The sequence below is a fragment of the Bos grunniens genome, chromosome 12 (genome assembly GCF_055505025.1).
Source record: "Bos grunniens cultivar Pamir isolate PY7600 chromosome 12, Bosgru_T2T1.0, whole genome shotgun sequence".
Classification (NCBI taxonomy): Eukaryota; Metazoa; Chordata; class Mammalia; order Artiodactyla; family Bovidae; genus Bos; species Bos grunniens.
The window spans coordinates 31195997-31214456 of NC_141176.1; the positions used below are offsets into that span (position 1 = coordinate 31195997).

General features: G+C 52.9%; 1 protein-coding gene across 3 annotated transcripts in view; it reads left to right on the forward strand.

Annotated features, from left to right (window-relative positions):
* The window catches only part of SLC7A1 (solute carrier family 7 member 1), a 59534-nt gene that overhangs the window by 29858 nt on the left and 11216 nt on the right, over positions 1-18460 (forward strand). For 2 of the 3 annotated variants that reach the window (XM_086328489.1, XM_086328488.1), the window contains exons 2-5: positions 1197-1292; positions 13425-13809; positions 15194-15352; positions 16985-17159. In XM_086328489.1, the coding sequence (XP_086184615.1) occupies positions 13440-13809; positions 15194-15352; positions 16985-17159 (704 nt within the window). In that variant the 5' untranslated portion in view covers positions 1197-1292; positions 13425-13439. The remainder of the gene's footprint in view (positions 1-1196; positions 1293-13424; positions 13810-15193; positions 15353-16984; positions 17160-18460) is intronic. The other variant, XM_086328490.1, reaches the window with a different exon arrangement.

Below are 18460 nucleotides of genomic sequence, written 5' to 3' on the forward strand. Positions count from 1 at the left end.
GTAACAGCAGCGTTAAGAGTTACGTAGGTGAGTGTCATCCTTGTGGGCTATCAGAATACTTAGAGGTCAAGTGTCACGGTAGCCACTGCAGCTCACGCCCAAGGGGTTCGGGAGAAAAGTGTGCACGTATGTAACGATAGAGCAAATGTGGCAAAATGTTCAGTGTTGGAAAATGTAGATGAAAAGTACGTAAATATGCTAGCTTTTCTGTAGGTCTGAACATCTGCAAAGGAGGAAGTGGCAAAGAATGGCATCTTAGTGTAGGGTGAACAGAGGAAAGGTGTTGGTTGGGATGGAATAGTTGATTCCAGCTGCTGGAAACTTGGCTTTTCTGAAGTCACAAGCTGGAGCTGTTGGTGAGCAACTTCACGTGTGTGTTTGGCTCAGAGCTGATCCTCGCTGGGGTCACGAAGCATAATAACCAAACCTCTCCTGCTCCTGAGTGAGTGAGGGCATGAGTGCGTGCAGAGTAGAAACCCTGCAGCTGGGAAGACAGAGGACTTGAGGCGTCTCGTCCCGGAGGTTCTTCCTGGACACCCTGTGAAGACTGGCCGTCTCCGCATCTGTTCCTTCTGGGACCTCAGGCACACGGTGACAGGGCCCGCCCACATCGGAGCAGTCTGGGGCCTGCCCCGAAGTCCCTGGGGCCGGCGGGTACTTAGTGCCAACTGAATGGGGTACTGGAGCCATGCCACGGTCCCAGCAAGGACAGGAGAGCGGATGGTCACAGATTGGAGTCCCGAGTTCCCTGCTGAGGCTCTCTGGCCCTGCTGACCTGGAAGTCTCAGTGCCAGCATCCCAGAGGACTCACTGCCCGGCTGGCCCTTCTCAAGGCCTCTGAGTGTGCACAGGCCGGCTCTGTGCCCTTGGTGTGTGGGTGTGGCCTGTCTGGATGATGCTCTGCTGCTGTTTTTACTTGAGACGTGACCCCATGTTTGCAGTGGTGGCGGGGTGGGACCCCTGGTTTGGAGGCCGTCTTGTCCAGTTTCCCGGGTTCTCCCCAGCAGTGCCCCCCAACGTCCCCTCTGCACCCCCCACCCATGCTGCTCCATCTACATTGGGACCTCGTCTCCCCACCATTTGTCTGCCCTCTGATGCTGAGCTGAACAGAAGCTTTCCTCCCTGTGTCGGCCATGGGCTTGGAGGTTCTGGGCCCCCAGATGGAGTCTAACGCGGTCTCTTCCTTTGCCTCCTAGGAGCCAGCGGCCCCCTCTCGAGGCTCCTGAGACGCCATCGCTCCAGGACCAGGGACCCCCCAGTGACGAGGCGACAGTCCTTACATCGTAGTCCAGGTGCAGTCCAGCAGGAGGGTCTGCTCTTGGTGCCGGGATGTTACTCATTTAGGCCTTTCCTTGGCTGTTGGCTTTTTAAGTTAACTGACAGCTAAGCCCTAAGTCTTCTTTTTAACATCTCACTGGCCTGCCTCAGTCAGCTCTTCTGTCTCACCTGGAAAGGCTTGTCTTCACTCTCATGGTCTCTTGAGTTTCTGTGTGCACTTCTGCTTGGTCCAGACTGCTTGATGTCCTGGGATGGCAGGGCCTTCGGTGCAGGGCGCGTGGTGGGGAGCAGGTGTCTCCGCGCTCAGGGCTTTGTCTGCGTGGCCTGCCGTCCTCGGAGGGACTGGGCCCCGCGGGCGGCCATAACGCCATGGCCTCAATGTATGTGTTCCTCATCTGCCTGTGATTCTTGGAGCCGTTGCGGTCTCAGGTTCAAGGGCCTGTTCCAGTCTGCATCCTGGCCCCCATGCCTCTCAGTCCTCAGCCTTTCACAGTTCTCCCACAGCTTGTTCCTGGGTGCCGTAACCAGTGTATTTCAGGTTGGTCCTTGGAGCCCCAGAGTCCGGGGGTGGGGGCAAGGTGGGACAGGAACAGGCATGGAGAGCAGGCATGTGGTATAGCCAAAAAATTAAAACCTAATACATATAGTGAGAGTGGGTCTAGTTTCACCTGTTGATTATATTTTCATCTGGCATAAGATGTAGTTTGGTGAAAAAGAATCCTACTATATAAGTGCTGGACAGTTATTGTTCAGGTTATTTTTAGATAAGTAACTGGTCACTGAGTATGGAGGCTTCACTTTTGTCACTGTTTCATTTATCACAAAATTTTTCAGAGGGGGTGTGTGTGTGTGTGTGTATGTGTGTGTGTGTAGAAGAACTGCAGTTGCCCACTCACACCCCCCCACACATTCCTACAGTCCTCTGGGCCCTTCATATTCTTAATTTTGAGTGTGGAGCTGCGTTGAGAAGACACACGTAGTCAGGATCAGCGGCCCTCGCTGAGTCCTTCATCAGGGGACTGGGGGGCGCGTAGCTGTGACCTTTGCCACGTAGAGACCCCCTGAGGGAGGGAGCAGGGCCCCCCAGCTCCTCCCTGTGGGCATGGGGATGCTCTGAGTGAGCCCCGTATGCCTGAGCTTTCCTGTGTCACTGAGCGGGAACCAGTTAACTGCAGGCCAGAAAATGAGCCCTGGCTTATGGCGAGGCCCGGGGTCAGGTTCCAGTAGCATTCCGGAGGGACAGCCTGTCTTCAAGGTCATGGCCCTGGAGCTTCCATCACAGCAGAGCCAGGGGCTCTGCCTGTGACGTCGGTGTAACCACCATCCATCCTTCACACTCAGTACCGCAGGCCAGCCCTGGCCTCGTGTCCGCGCTCTTGGCTACTTTGTCCATCTCAGGCTTCACCATGATCCTCCGCTGCATTTTCTCCTGACTCTTTGATTGTCAGTCCTGCGTTATGGTGTCCACAGGCCCTCATGCACTTGGCCGCTTGCTCCTGAATCTGCGGAGTGACTTCAGGTCCACGGCGGCATGTTCTCTGTGAGGGAGACAATTCTGTTACTGCCCGCTGGATGTTACCCGACGTGTTTGATGTAGTAAAAATCCCCACGCTGGGAAAGTGTACAAACAGGTGCTTGGGGGTTGGCCTGCAGACAGATGGGGTGTGGAGCCAGGAAGGGGGCCACAGTGTTTCCTTCAGACTTTAAATGCTTTTCTCTTGGGGGCGAGTGTCTGAAGTCTTGGCCACCAGAGACGCAGGCTGTACCCACACCAGCACGACCTGTCATGAAACGTGCTTTTCCTGCTGGGGCTTATCCCTGCACAGTAAGCCCTGCACAGGTAATCCCCATGGTAACCAGGGGCTCCAAGGGGAGAGGACAGGGATGGAGCAAATGCAGGAACATGGGAAAGGATAGAGTATCTGCTTGCACACAGGCACTTTGTCAGCTGGATCAAAATACCCTGCTCGAAGGCTAATGTGTCGATTCTCCCCAAATAAAGGCGGGTGGCGGTCTGGGACCGTCTCCCCTCGGGTCTGTCCTGCCGAGTAAGACCTGATTATCCTCATGGTGGTATGTGGTTGATGCCCTCAACCTTTCCTTTACATAAAAGGTTTACATCTCAAGTGCACATCCCTCAGACACTCAGCCATAGCTCTCCTGGCTGCTCCCCGCAGCCCAGCCCAGCCTCACCTATTCAGCCTGGTGGGCCTGAGCTGTGTCTCTCGGGCAGGTGAGCGTGTGACCTGCCGAAAAGTGGGGAGGGTGAACCTGAAATTTCACATATGTCCCACACCATGGATGGCACAGAAACACGTGTCTGCTGGTTTCTCTCTCCCAGCTTTTGAATAACCTACAAACCACTTTGTTCTTCGCTTTCCTTTAACCTCTTCTTTGGAACTCACATTGGTTTCTGTAATTTCAGGCAAAGTCCCCAAATGGTACAATTTAGGCCCAGAGAAATGTCAGGGACATGGTCCACGACTGCCTATTACAAATCCTTTACTGTTTTTCTAGTTAAAAAAAATTGGCCGAATATTGATAGTTTCATATAGCTCAACCTAATCACGCGTTGGAGACTTTGTACACAGCCGTGTCTTAGCATCAAGGGGCTGCTCTGGGGGTGCAGGTCTCCAGAGGAGTTTCCTTGTTGTTTTCTGGGTCAGCCCAACAGGAAATCCTCTCTCTTGCTTTTGGGAATTTCTCAATGTGCACGTATGCAGAGAGAAAACGTAATGAAACTCCACGTACCCAGGTACCTCCCAGGCGGACTCTTTAAGAGATTTCCTTCCCCTCAGTTCAGAAGCAGTAAGCAGTCACTGAAAGAATGTTAAAATGCTGGCGAAAATGCCAGTAATCTGTCCAGAGACGCTGCCTTGATTCTCCTTCCAGTATACACTCACACTTGTGTGTGTTACTGTTAATTTTCTACCAGTCTGAGTATATACACACACATGTGTTCCTGTTATTTTCTACCAGTCTGAGTATACACTCACACGTGTGTGTTCCTATTATTTTCTACCAGTCTGAGTATACACTCACACTCATGTGTGTTCCTGTTATTTTCTATCAGTCTGAGCATACACGCACACTCGTGTGTGTTCCTGTTATTTTCTAGGGCTGCTGCCAGGCTCATTTGACTCTGTCCTCCCCCTTTTCTCAGAGACACGCACTCTCCCAACGCAATATTTGATCTGTCTCCTTGGCAGCTCTTGCTCCATATGATTCTCCAGGCCCCTGCCCTCTGTGTGATTTCCAGAACTCTCCCCTGAGGCCCCTGCTGGGCTTTGCTGCCCCAGTTACCTCCTTGTCCTCAGACCCAGAGAAAGCGCCTGTTGCTTCAAAGCCAGTGGCTCCTGGCCAGCGGCTGCGGGAAGTGGGCGGGTGACGTAGATCCACCCCACCGTGTGAGTAACTCATTGACTGGACTTGACAGGAGTAGTGGCATTCAGAAAGAGGTTGTCTTAACTCATGTGACGCCCTTATTTGTAGGATTTCAGATAAGTGACAAAGTTGAGTGTTGTCAGACGGGAAGAAGAGTATATTTGGTCAAAGTTGTGTCACTCTGGCACCTGCCATGGAACAGGGCTCCTGGAGTCAGAGGACGTGGGTTCAAATCCTGGCTCCCTACTTAAAGTGAGGTGATTGTGGCTGGGGGTCTACCCATCCTCCTGGGAGAGGAGGGAGGCCTGTGACTTGGCTGGTCTCTGGTGAGGACAAAGTGAACCCGTGTGTGTGTGTGTGGTGAGGAGCTGGTGTGTTGGGTTGGTTTCAGGTGGACCCCAGCTCCCGAGAGTTTCTTCTCCAGGTCGGTTTGGGGAAGCTGTCCCTGACTTCTCACAGCTACTTTACTTTTGAGCCAGTGCATTTTCTAGAAATTCTGAGTTTTTTCAGAGTAGCCTGTGGCAGTGGGAAGACTGGGGGAAGGGAGGAAGTGACAGGTATTTGAGGATTACAGTGGCCCCAAGCTTACGGGTAAGTAGGTGAGTCTGTGAGAGTTTGCTGAGTGAGTAACTGAGTAAATGGGAAAATAATGGTCTGTGACCGAGCAGTGTGGTCAGATCTGCTGGGCAGGAGTCCCCGCCTTGCTTGGTTCCAGGGGCCGGCTGTCCTGGCGCTTTGTGAAAGAGGACATTTGGAGAAGGAGCCTCTGAAATCTCTAATATGCTTTTCAGGATTCCTTAGAGCCTGGAGAACTAAAGAAACAGTGTTCTGCCAGTAAGTCTGAATTCTGATCCTGGGGGAACTTTATTTAAGACATTTCCATTTGAGGTTGGAGAGCCAGACCAAGTGTCCACAGTTCACACACACGCAACTTTACAAAGCCTGCTCACCAGCCCCTCTGCACCCGCACCCCACTCAGGTCCGGGCCCCTGCTGGGCTCTGGCTCATGGACCCTGCCCTGAGTGGGGGGCCCGGCCCCCGGCCCCGGGCCTACCTACAGAGTTTGTCCGTCACCGGCTTCAGTGAATCAGGTGGCGCACGTTTGCTTCTTTCCATCCCAGAGAAGTGAGAAGCACTAAGGCACGTGTTGGAGGAACTCTGAGCCCCAGGTTTCTGTTGTAACGCGTTTCCACACGCAGAACCGGGGCGTGTGTCTTGATAAAGCACAGCTTCCCTGGTGATGGAAACACTGTTGGGAGACGAAAAAACTTAGTCACATCCTGCTGGCTGCAGGAGGAAGCGTTCCTAGATTTTATCTGATTTTCGTGAGGATACACTTACTGGGTCGTCCACTGGCTTCTTGTCTGCTGTCTCTCTTGGATGTGGGCAAACCCTGTGGACAAGCTTGGGTGTGGGTAAGCCAGCAACGTTGACAGTGTCAGGCCAGGCATCAGTTCATGACTGCCGTGTGATGGGGACCTCAAGCTGCCAGAATTTGTCTGCAAAGAATTTGCTTCTGTGAGGGAGAGGCGATGGGCAGGTGCTGAGACTTAGAAGAAAGAACCAGAGCTGACTCTGCCTGGGAAGAACTTGCCTCTGAGCATGCCTGCCTGTGTATGCTGACTCGTGTCTGACTCTTTGGGACCCCATGGACTGTAGCCCAGGGTCCATTGACTGTGGCTCCTCTGTCCATGGGATTCTCCGGGCCAGAATACTGGAGTGGGTTGCCATGCCCTCCTCCAGGGGATCTTCCCAACCCAGGAATGGAACCTGTATCTCCTGCATTGCAGGCAGATTCTTTACCAAGCCACCAGGGAAGCCGTCTTAGTATACTCCTTGTGCCTTATCTGTCAAGGCAGGACCAGAGAGTCACCCCGTTTTTCAGATGTGGAAACTGAGGCCCCAGAGACATGCACTAGTTTAACCCAAGGAACCCTGGGCAGAGATGACAGGGACACCAGCTGTCCCCACGGTGGAGCACCTCCCACGATAGAAGGAACTGTTGGGAAACTTTCAAGGCCTCAGAGGCAACTCCTTGTTGTTTGGGTTGAATTTTAACCCAAATAGCATCTTCTTACATGTGTATTCATTTAGAGACCCAGAACTGGACTCTTTGGTGACTCGAACCTTTGAATATTCAGCAAATGAGATCTCCTTTGATGGACAGACCCCTTTAAGTCATTGAAGGCAATGGTGAAGATGTTGCCTAAGATGAAGGACAGACGTCCAGCCAGTGTCCTGTTAAGTTTCCTGAAATTAAATCAGTGATCGTACTGAGTGTGAGCTATGGACCCTGTACGTGTTCTGGTCCCGTACGTTCTGCTCATGGGCCTTGTAGGTGCTGGGGGCAGAGGCGATTAGAGGCGGCCCTGCCAGTGAGACGTGTTGACGCTTAGCTCCGAGATGGGGGCTTACACCACTACCACCCTCCTGCGCACTGCCAGTTAGCTGCCCAGCCTTTCCCCCAACCCCCTCCACGCTCCCGGGGCCCCGGGGATCCTGACTCAGAGGACAGCAGGCTCTGCAGGTGGTGAGGCGTGGGTTTGAGCCCTGACTCCCATCTTTTGTTGACTGCATGCCCTCCACCAAGTTACTGGCCCCGACTCTCTGCCTCTTCGGCTGAGATTGCCTTTCTGCTTTCCCCAAGCCCAGCTGTGTCAGCCCAGGGCATCATACCGGGAGTGAGATCCCTGAATTCAGGAGGAGTTCCATTCTGCCCTCAGCTTGTCCATCGCTGCCTGGGGTCAGATGAGTGTAGATCCTGGGAGACTTTAAGAGAGTCCGAGTCCTGAGGTCACATGTCATGGGGGTGTGGCTGGCCCCCCCAGCCACTGCAAACCTTCAGCGCCCTGTGGTCCCCTCCTCCCCTTGCCTCTCCGCTGCCCCGCTGTGCCCCAGCTTCAGTTCTGTCGTTTCCTTAACCTCCTTCCACACGCCCACGTGTTGGGTCTTCATCTGCGTCAACCAGTCCCCTCCATCCTTGTTTTTTTTTTCTTTAAAAACTTAAAAGTTCTTGCACCTGGGCCTCCTGACACCTGGGGGAAGTGAATCTGGCTTGGAGAACAACTTCCTTCAACGCAGATTGCATTCCTTGTGTGCATCTCTCTTCCTCCGCCGTGGCCCGTGACCTGGAATGCTCTCGCTTTGGACCACGTCTGGTTGAGATGGCTTCACTTCTGCTCCCTTCCTCATTAAAGCTGCAGGTGTTCCGGAGCCTTCAGGACTCCTGGGCAGCCCTGCCCCATGCGGCTGAACGGGACCTGGGGACCGCCCGTCCCCGATCAGCGTCCTGTGTAGACCTCAGCGCGTCTGTCTCCTGCTGGAATGACAGGGTTTATTCTACATGACTCCCCTGCTTGGGACCACTCCCAAATGTAATGACCACTTAAAAAAAAAAAAGCAGACGTATGAAGAATCAAATGTCAAGACTTTCTCCAAAGCATTTATGAACTTGGTGTCTATCACAGCCTCTATCTGTGACCTCTTCCCCTCCCTCCATGAAGCCATTAAGCTCTTCTTTTTCGGTAATGGGACTGTCATTAAATTTGAGTGGAAAAAAAAAAATCATACAGTTCACACCTGCCTGCCTTTGTCAGACGCCTTCAACACCGCATCCTAAAGTCTTTATCTTAGCAGTCTGGACCCGTTGGGCCATCTTGCTTCGACTGTTATATAGTGATCACTGGAATCAAACCTGGAGTTAGAAATTCTGTGGGAAAGGGACAGATTTCCTTTGCTTTTCTAAGAGGACATTCTTTCATAATGTGTGAGTCGGGAGTGAGAGAGAGCCAAAGCTCTTGCTGTTACAGGATTCCTGTCAAAAACTGGAATGAAAGTGTAGCTCTCGACTGTTGCAGAAATTTCTCCCTGGGAGACAGGATAACGTAATTTCCAGATAATGCTTTCAATGCATATTGGGGACTTTCTGCGTAAATCCTGACTGCAGGAAGTCTGTCCGAGCCTGACACTGGTGAGGCTGGTGTGCTTCGATTGGTTTTACATGGAGAAGTTTCATTTGTTTTCAGCTGTTGGCTGAATGAGCAGCTCAGGAGCCCGGGCACGAACGTGAATTGTGGGGTAATGTGCACAATACCGACAGATGATGCTGCCTGGAGAACCCAGATTTTTCCATTACTGCCAAGGGGAAAGAAAGGACGTTACTTTAAAATAAACCCAGGGCGGGGTTAGTGAGCATCTCAATCTCTCCCGCCCTGGGAAGTAGAATTGGACACGGCACTCGTGCTGTCCGCACTCTCAGCCCTGGGGTTCGGCGGCGACTGGTTGCGTTCCTGCCCCAGTGGTTTCCAAGGGACTGGGTTTGCCCTTTCCCCAGACAGAGAGGGCGTGCTGGAGAGGCAGCCCAGGAGGAAACAGCCAGCCCTCCTGCGCTCCTGTTCACTGCACCCGAGCACTTCCCTCCAGCCCAGGACTCTTTCTGAGAAACAGTGGCTGCTGTCTCCCCACTTACAAGAAGTCAGCTATGTCCAGGGAGTCTCAACCAAAAAGTCCCTTTCACGTGTTTGCAGTCCAGTGTCTGGGTCTGAATTTACAGAACTCAGTGCCCCGGCCCCTTTATGTTAAAGATGGTGCTGGGTCCCCAGGGTTGGTTAAGTGGGTTCATGGACAGGGGTAACCAGGGGCATGTGGCATGTTCACTGCAGCTGCAGTATCCAGGGGGGCTCATTTCAGCCTATAATGAGGTCAGTGGGCTCTCGGAAGGTGTCCCCTGGCATGCCCTTCGCCAGGTGTCCCAGCACAGTCACTCTGGCAGCTCTGGCTTCTTCCTCAGACAGCAGCCCCTGTGAGAAAGGTGTGTGGACTGTGGACCAGCCCTTCCCAGAGCCCAGGATAGAGTGGTCTTTCAGAGGAAAGTGGTGCTCGCTCTAGCCTCCTGGGTCACTTTGGGAAGCCAAGGAGAGACCGTGCTGTTCAATTGCAGTGTCTTTGCTTTGCACTTGGCTTCTATCGTTTTGAGGAGAGAATCCATTTGTTATGAACTAAAAACTACATCTAGGAGAAAATTCTGAAAGAGATGGGAATACCAGACCACCTGACCTGCCTCTTGAGAAATCTGTATGCAGGTCAAGAAGCAACAGTTAGAACTGGATATGGAACAACAGACTGGTTCCAAATAGGGAAAGGGGTATGTCAAGGCTGTATATTGTCAGCCTGCTTATTTAACTTATATGCAGAGTACATCATGAGAAATGCTGGACTGGATGAAGCACAAGCTGGAATCAAGATTGCCAGGATAAATATCAATGTCAGATATGCAGATGACACCACCCTTATGGCAGAAAGTAAAAAGGAACTAAAGAGCCTCTTGATGAATGTGAAAGAGGAGAGTGAAAAAGTTGGCTTCAAACTCAACATTCAGAAAACCAAGATCATGGCATCTAGACCCATCACTTCATGGCAAATAGATGGGGAAATAGAAACAGTGAAAGATTTTATTTTGGGGGGCTCCAAAATCACTGCAGATGGTGACTGCAGCCATGAAATTAAAAGATGCTTGCTCCTTGGAAGAAAAGCTATGACCAACCTAGACAGCATATTAAAAAGCAAAGACATTACTTTGCCAACAAAGGTCCATCTAGTCAAAGCTATGGTTTTTCCAGTAGTCACATGTAGATGTGAGAGTTGGACTATAAAGAAAGCTGAGCGCCGAAGAATTGATGCTTTTGAACTGTGGTGTTAGAGAAGACTCTTGAGAGTCCCTTGGACTGCAAAGAGGTCCAACCAGTTCATCCAAAAGGAAATCAGTCCTGAATATTCATTGGAAGGACTGATGCTGAAGCTGAAACTCTAATCCTTTGGCCACCTGATGGGAAGAACTGACTCATTTGAAAAGACCTTGATACTGGGAAAGATTGAAGGCAGGAGGAGAAGGGGATGACAGGATGAGATGGTTAGATAGCATCACTGACTCAATGGACGTGAGTTTGAGCAAGCTCTAGGAGTTGGTGATGGACAGGGAGGCCTAGCATGCTGCAGTCCATGGGGTCGCAAAGAGTCGGACATGACTGAGTGACTGAACTGAACTGAGGAGAGGGTGGGAGTGGGTGCCTGCTCTCTCTAAATGTCGGTCCCATTTACCAATCACTTTAGAAGCAGGACGGGTCGTCAGGTGCTCTCAGGCTCCACTTCCCTTCTGGGTTTTCCCCGAGATGATGCTGCCAAGTTATTCACTGCCTTTCCCACCGTCCCTGGCAGAGCCCTTCCGCTGAGAGTGGTGTTGAAATGGTGCATCTTCCCTTTTAACTTGTTATCCAAGCAGTGGTTTATTATAGGCTTTGTTGTGGTTCATAGTCTGGCTTGAATGAATTCAGGGAAATCCTGGAAGGAAGAAAGAAGAAGGCAGGACCAGGAGGACTTGCACCCTGGGCTTTCCAGCCAGTGCTGGTCCCCGGCGGGTTCTCAGCACCTGCTCCCCCAGCACGGCCGCCTCGCTGGGACCCCTCAGGGCTCGGGGCTCCCGACCGAGCGCCAGCAATGGGCCAGCGAGTGGCTGCAAGCATCCTGGGCACTGGCGCTCTCTGTTGCGTCTCCTGTTCTGTCCCTGCCCTCTCAGCTCTTATCAGACCTCTGACTTTCCTGCTCCGCTGCTGTTCCACTAATACGGTCATCTTCCCTCATTTCCTCCCACTTCCGCCCCCCTCACCAAGGGTGATATCATTTCCTACCTCCCCCACCCACCAATGCCAGACCCAGATATGGAGCTGGCCCCCCTGCACCTTCCGAGCTCGTGACCCCATTTGACTCTTGGCTCTCTGCGTTATTTTTCGTCATCTTTACATGAAGGGTTTCCGACCGGAGGAGTTTATTCCCCATTCTAGCTGAAAACTTTTGAGTCTCGAGAAAGTGTTTTTTTCTCTTCTCTTGGCCCATCAGATAAAATGTGGAGAGGACCCCCCACCCGTCCCTCTGTGACTCGCAGGGGGCCTGGCCTGAGGCTGGGCAGAGGACCAGCCCACAGGGGTGTGGGCAGGCAGTTCAGGGTTCCATGTGATTAGTCACGGACTCTGCCAGATCTGCTGTCTCCGCTGAGACGATTGCACTTTCCGGTCACTTAACTGCAGCAAAGTGAGGTAGATCAGGCAACACCAATTGGTCATCAAGGTGAATTTCTCGTGGCTCAGAGTCATAATGGTAGCTTGTCTCTGCACACGTTTAGGTTTGCAGGAAAGCCGTGAGGGTAGTTCCTGCACGCCCACATCGTTTCCTCTGAGACTAGCATCTTAACCCTGGTGTGATATTTCGGCTGTGGCCAACCGCCTGGTATGGATACAGCTGGAGTCCGTGCTTTGTTCAGGCTTCCTGAGCTCTCCCCGCTGTCCTCCTCCCATCCCGGGGCCTCATCCCATCCTCTAGGCTAGTGTCCTGTCTCCCGAGGCTCCTCCTGTTTGCATCAGCTCATGGACTTCTCTTGTTCTTGATGACACCCGAGGACTGGGCACAACTGAAAAGAACGTGCACACATACACCAGGAGCGAAATGCAGGTGTTTCGTAGAGTTCCTCTTCTGTGATTTGTCTGATACTTTTCTCAGGATTAGCCTGGGGTTACGGCTTTGGGGAGGAAGCTCTCTCTCCCTTCTCATCGCATCATACGCTCGAGTATAATCTGTCACTTCCTGATGTGGACCTTGGCCGCCTGGCCAGGGTGATGTTCTGCCAGGGTTCCCGCTTCCCACACTGTCCTCTTTGGAAGGATCGGGGCTCTGGTTCCCCTTCCTTGGGGCTCCAGGCAGGCCCCACTCCCTCGGGATGAATTCTCCTGTGATTGGCCGGGGTCTCCCAGAGGGTGCTGACCAGGGACGTAGTTCAGAAGGTGGGTGGCATCCCGGGCCCCATGGAGTGATAAGGTCCCTGTGAAGGTCAATGACTGGACCCGTGTGCACCGTCTGGACTGTATCACATAGCACTCTGCCCACATTTTCATGCAGAGGAAAAGTGCTTCCCAGAGTAGCAACAGTTACAAGGGGCCCTAACTCATAACAGTTCAACGCTTTTCTGCTCTGGGCATACTCTTTGTTAAGCTGGAGACAGCCTGGCTCCTGCTTGGTCCCGGGAAGGTCTGAAAAGTGTTGTCACTGCCATTGAAGGCCTCTGGGCTCTGATAGTTAAATTCATGTTTAGTTTGGTTTGCCTTCCACAACAGCACACTTGGAATGTTGTTGTTGTTTAGTCGCTCAGTCGTGTCCAGCTCTTTGCAACCCCATGAACTTGTAGCCTGCCAGGCTCTTCTGTCCCTGGGATTCTCCAGGCAAGAATACTGGAATGGGCTGCCATTTCCTTCTCCAGGGTTTCTTCCCGACCCAGGGATCAAACTTGCGTCTCCTGCATTGGCGGGCGAATTCTTTACCGTCTGAGCCACCAGGGAAACCCATACCCTTAGAATAACAGCTTACTTTTCCTGGTGAATTGTATGACTCTCAGCAGGAACAATGGGCTTAATTGCGCTTCTCTTGCTATTTCTGCCTGGAGAAGGCTCTCAATTGGGAACTGAAATCAGTGTGGGGGCTCAAGAGACCAGAGTCCCATCAGCAGGTGGGTTGGCCTCTGGGTGTTTCTCCCGCTGGTCACACCTGAGGCCGGGAATCCGTGGGTGGGTGTTCTGCCCGCGGGTGGTGGGATCGTGAGAGGTGAGGGCTTAGCGGCCAGTGACAGTGGGGGACCGCGTGGCCCACCTGCTGCGGTGAAGGGGTCCCTGGGTGAGACCAGAGCGCTAACGCAGCTCCTGCCTCTGTCCTCCCCTCCGCAGACCTGCAGCCGCGGGATGGGGTGCACCATGCTGAAAGGCGTCGGGCAGCAGATGCTGCGGCGGAAGGTGGTGGACTGCAGCCACGAGGAGAGCCGGCTGTCGCGATGCCTGAACACGTTCGACCTGGTGGCGCTGGGGGTGGGCAGCACGCTGGGGGCCGGCGTGTACGTGTTGGCCGGGGCCGTGGCGCGGGAGGATGCCGGCCCCGCCATCGTCATTTCCTTCCTCATCGCCGCGCTGGCCTCCGTGCTGGCTGGCCTCTGCTACGGCGAGTTTGGCGCACGGGTCCCCAAGACGGGCTCGGCCTACCTCTATAGCTATGTCACCGTGGGTGAGCTCTGGGCCTTCATCACCGGCTGGAACCTCATCCTGTCCTACATCATCGGTAGGTCTCTGCGCCGGGCCCCACCTCCCTCCTGGTGGTCCCGCCTCAGCCTGGATCCCCAGACCCACGGGGTCTGGCTGCCCCCCTAGCTCGGCACCTCCCGCCTCCCCTCGCTGCTGCAAGCGTTCCCTTTTCCTTTGGTGCAAGGTGGAGGCCTGCCGCACGTGGGACCCAGTGGGAACAAGCCCAGCCCCCAAGAGGCCAGTCTTGTTAGCACAAAGAGACGCAGAATCAGGCTGCTCGTAGCTAGTGAAAAAAGGACCTCGTCTCTTTCAGTCTTTTTCCTGATTACTCAAGTAAATACATCACTGATAACAGAAAAATTTAAGAAATGCAGAAAAGCACAAAGAAGAAATTAGAAATTACCCAGCCTGACAGCCCAGCCTCTTGGTGGGAATGCGACTACTTTAAAAGGGCCTTTACGTTTCCAGAGAGCTTGCCTGCGAATAAAACAGAATGGTGAGCGTGAAGCTCCTGCCGTTCCTAAACCAGCAAGTGACAGTCACCAGCAAGGCACCCTTTACAAATAAAGGAAGACGCCTTTTGTGGTGACTGGAACTTTAGCAGCATTTCCCGGGAAGCGTTGCTGGAAAAGCAGTGACGGGTGTTACTCAGATTGAGAGAACAGTCGGGTGCTCTTGGCTGTTGGGGTGGTGGTGGGGGGTGCTGGACTCCACACCTGTTGTTGTTCCATGCAGTCAGAGCCTCTGGGCCCATGGTCCCCCCAGGCCTGGCACAGAGCGGCAGAGGTGGCTGACTCTGGCGGGGCGGGGGTTGGTGAGCCAGCCACTTGGCTGCTGGGGAGGGGCCAGCCCTGAGCCACCACCCTTGGCCCTCCGGCCCCCTCTGGGAGGCAGGCCCTGTCAGCTCCGCTGCTGAGGGTCTTCGGGGAGGAATGTGGCCCCCACTGCCTACTGCAGCACAGGGGTGGGTTGTGAGGTCCCCTGAATGGTCTGTTCCCAGGATTTCTTGTTACAGTGAAATAAAATAGGTAGAGTCAGTACTGTCAGAGCGCCTCTTGGTGGTCAGGATGGTGTTATTTTGTTAAATTTTACTATGATTCAGCTACACGTAGGTTCAAAACACATGGTACACACACACACACACACACTCTCACACTCACACACACTCTCACACTCACACACATTTGTGTTGGTTGTGATGGAGAATGCATCTCGTCCCAGGCCCTACGTCTGGCTTCTCTGCAGACTCCAACCAGCGCTCCCTTCTTGGTCAGTACATCCTGGGGTGCGGCGGCTGCCGCGGAGTTCCCTGCTCCCCAGCACCCAAGGGCTGTGAGCGCCTGCGGGTGCTGCAGACGTTGACAACAGGCGCTGTGTTGACTGTTGCCTTCTCTTCCATCTGACAGTGTGTTTCTTGGCAGGTACCTCGAGCGTAGCGCGGGCCTGGAGCGCGACGTTTGATGAGCTGATTGGGAAGCCCATTGGGGAGTTCTCACGGACACACATGGCCCTGAATGCACCTGGGGTGCTGGCTGAGAACCCGGACATATTTGCCGTGATCATCATTGTAATCCTCACAGGTACAACCACATGTCGGGTGTGTCAGGAGGGGGACCAGGAGTCTGGGGTGAGGCTCAGGCTCCCTCCTTTTCTCTTTCTCCCATCCCCCCGTTTTCTTGTCTTCTTTAATTGATGCAGACATCTTTTTTTTTTTTTTGTCAAAGTGGCTTCTCAGAGATTCACATAGGGTTGGCCTATTGAATAGGTTGAGTTGTGCGCTGTTTAATTAAGAGAGACTCTCAGGTGTTTGCATGTTTGTGGAGTAGGATTTCATTAGGGCTGCAGGCTTTGTATAGAGGTGACCCAGGAATAAAAGTTCTTCTGACTCAGCGGATGACCATTTAGAAATGAGAGTTGGCCTTTGTCAGCCAGGACAACATGGAGGAACCAGGCCCGATGCTCACTGCACCTTGGGGTTGGAGACAGCTCAGGTGATTTGCACCCAACCAGCCGGCAAAACCCCTCCTTAAATAATGAAGTTTCCCCACAAAGTTGCTGGTACAGGATTATTAAATTGCAGACAGGGCTTGAACACAGCTGATGGCAGCTTCTTCTTAGTGACATTGACCCGAGTCTCAGCCACCAAGTTGGGAGTTCTGTTAATATACCCATTAAGCAGAAACTCAGATAAATTCTCTTTTGAGGTTAGAAGATTTGGGATGGGTTTTAAAAACATCCGTGCCTTGTTTTACACACCATGTAATTGAAATCGTTCTGCACAGGGTCAGTCTCAGTGGTACATCTGGTCCAGCTGGCAGGAACATGGATCAGAAATTAAGTCTTCACGAGTGAGGTTTTCATAAGAACAGGAGGGTGGGAGGCTGAAGAACAAGCACAGCGGAGTGTGATGTGTTCCCTGAATTGCTCCATGCCCTTCTAATGTCTGTATTTCAGAAATCAGTCTATGACGTAGGGCATCTTTTATGCTAAAATGTGTAAGAGACATCCAGTCAGATGGGTGGTCCCGTGTCACTGGGCGCCTTCCCTGACTCTTCCCTGGCCGAGGGTTCACCACAGACGTGTGTCCTGTGTTCCCCAACCTGTGCTTTTTCACCCAGTACTTTTTTATCTCGAGTTTTCGAGGTAGAGCTGGTCTGGCTCAGACGTTCTACGTGCACTGAGTCCCAGGAGGGGGACTCCGTGGCAGGACCCCCAGGTGGCCGTCACTGCGGACACTGCTAATACCCCACAGAGCATCTGAATGATTCCATGTCTGGAGAACTTTTTTTTTCTCTCGAGACACTGAACAGAGTGTCTCCTTGGAGGAAATGAACTCCTACTCACTGAGTGGTTCTCAGTGATGGAGGTTCGGGGAGAGCCTCCCTTCATTCCAGAGAGGGCTTTGCTATTGAGGGGCGCCATTGGCTCAGACGTCCCCAGCCCTGCTGTCCCTGGGGTGCTCCTGGTTGTTGTCTCAATTCCACAAGCTGGCTGGAAGTCCAGCCCTGATGGCTTTGTTCAACACCCCGCGGACTTGGGTTGTTTTGTTCCCTGCCTCTAGGATGAGAGTCACTGCAGCCTCGTTCCTCTTCGGAGGTTTGACACTGCTCAGATTCTTCTAACGTCACCTTCTCGTCCCCACTCCCCATCCCAGAGGGACTTGTTGGCCCGAGGTCAGCACTGAGGCCGTTTCTGTTTATGCCCTTTTGCAGGACTTTTAACTCTGGGTGTGAAAGAGTCAGCCATGGTCAACAAAATATTCACGTGTATCAACGTTCTGGTGCTGGGCTTCATCATGGTGTCGGGGTTTGTGAAAGGATCAATTAAAAACTGGCAGCTCACGGAGGAGGACTTCCGGAACACGTCGGGTCACCTCTGCCTGAACAAGTGGGTGTCCCTCTGACTCTGGGCGCCTGGGCCTGGTGCGGCTAGGGCGGACCTTGGCTACCACAACACAGTCCAGTACGGTCTCTGTTAAAAAATGTAATTTGAGCTAGGATATTTTGTCATTACTGAATTGTTTTTTTTTTGTTTTGCAGTCAGATAGCTGAGGGTGTCTCCTTTGTCTGAAATTTGTGTTTTCTTGCCTTGTATTTGACTGTCTGTTGTACGACACAGGAAGATGCTGGGGGAACAGCGGCATCTCTGGATGCTGATTCCAAAACCCTGCCTCGGTGAGGACCGTGGTCAGGCTCACTCAGTTGTCCCTGTGTCCCCGTATCCTTTTTGATGATGGAACTCTGAATTTCCTTTTCCGAAAGGAAGATTTTCCTCTGCGGTACCACGTGGATGCTGCTTTCTTTTGAAATGCCTTCCTACCTGATCACCTTGAACGAAGAAGTCGGTGGAACTTTTTATCTCAGGTGTTCTTCAGAGTAGTTTTTCAGAACAACTGAAGTTATCACAACGTGATGTTGACAACCTCTTTCACTCCCACTCCACGGGGGTGTGTCAGCCCTGAGATGCCGTGGCCTCAGCGTCCTTCCACATTGGGCTCAGGACGCCCAGGGCTGGAAGCAGGTGACCGGCCGGCTCTCCACCCTGTGCCTTTGCAGGCCTCTGGGCAGGCCCTTACCAACAAGCTCACCTTGTTTCGGGAAACAAAAGCCAAACATTGGAATGGATCTCTCTGACCTTTTTTTTTTTTTGGTCAGATTTTTTGATACATGTTAGGGTCTCGGGATGGAGAACGGGGAGTTCTAATTTTGTTTACAATTCTGTTTTAATTGTGGCTAAAGGTTAAACTGGTGCTTTGAAGAAATCCTCCTAAAATGCAGTGGCTTTACAAGGATATCTCAGCTCCAGGAATGATCAGTTGGGGGTGGCTGGCCAGCGTGGACACATGCAGGCTTACAGGGGCCCGATCGTCCACCTCGCTGACCCATTATCCCCAAGGACACAGTGTGGTCAGAGCTGGGCTATGGGTGGGCACAGGCATGACCCAGCTCTCCCACCAGGGACCAGAGTGCAAGGACCATGCACTCAGATCTGGAAGATGTGTTCCTCCTGCCCACATCCCCCTGGCCAGAATCCAGCGGGGGGCCGCGTTCAGCTGCAAGAGAGGCCGGAAAGCCGAGTGGTCACATGTTGGGTTGACCTCTGATTAAGGCCCGGGTGCCCGGCGTGTCCTCCGATGGCCTACTCCGTGGGCAGGCGCTTATCAGCAGCTGGTTCACTAACTGGAGCGC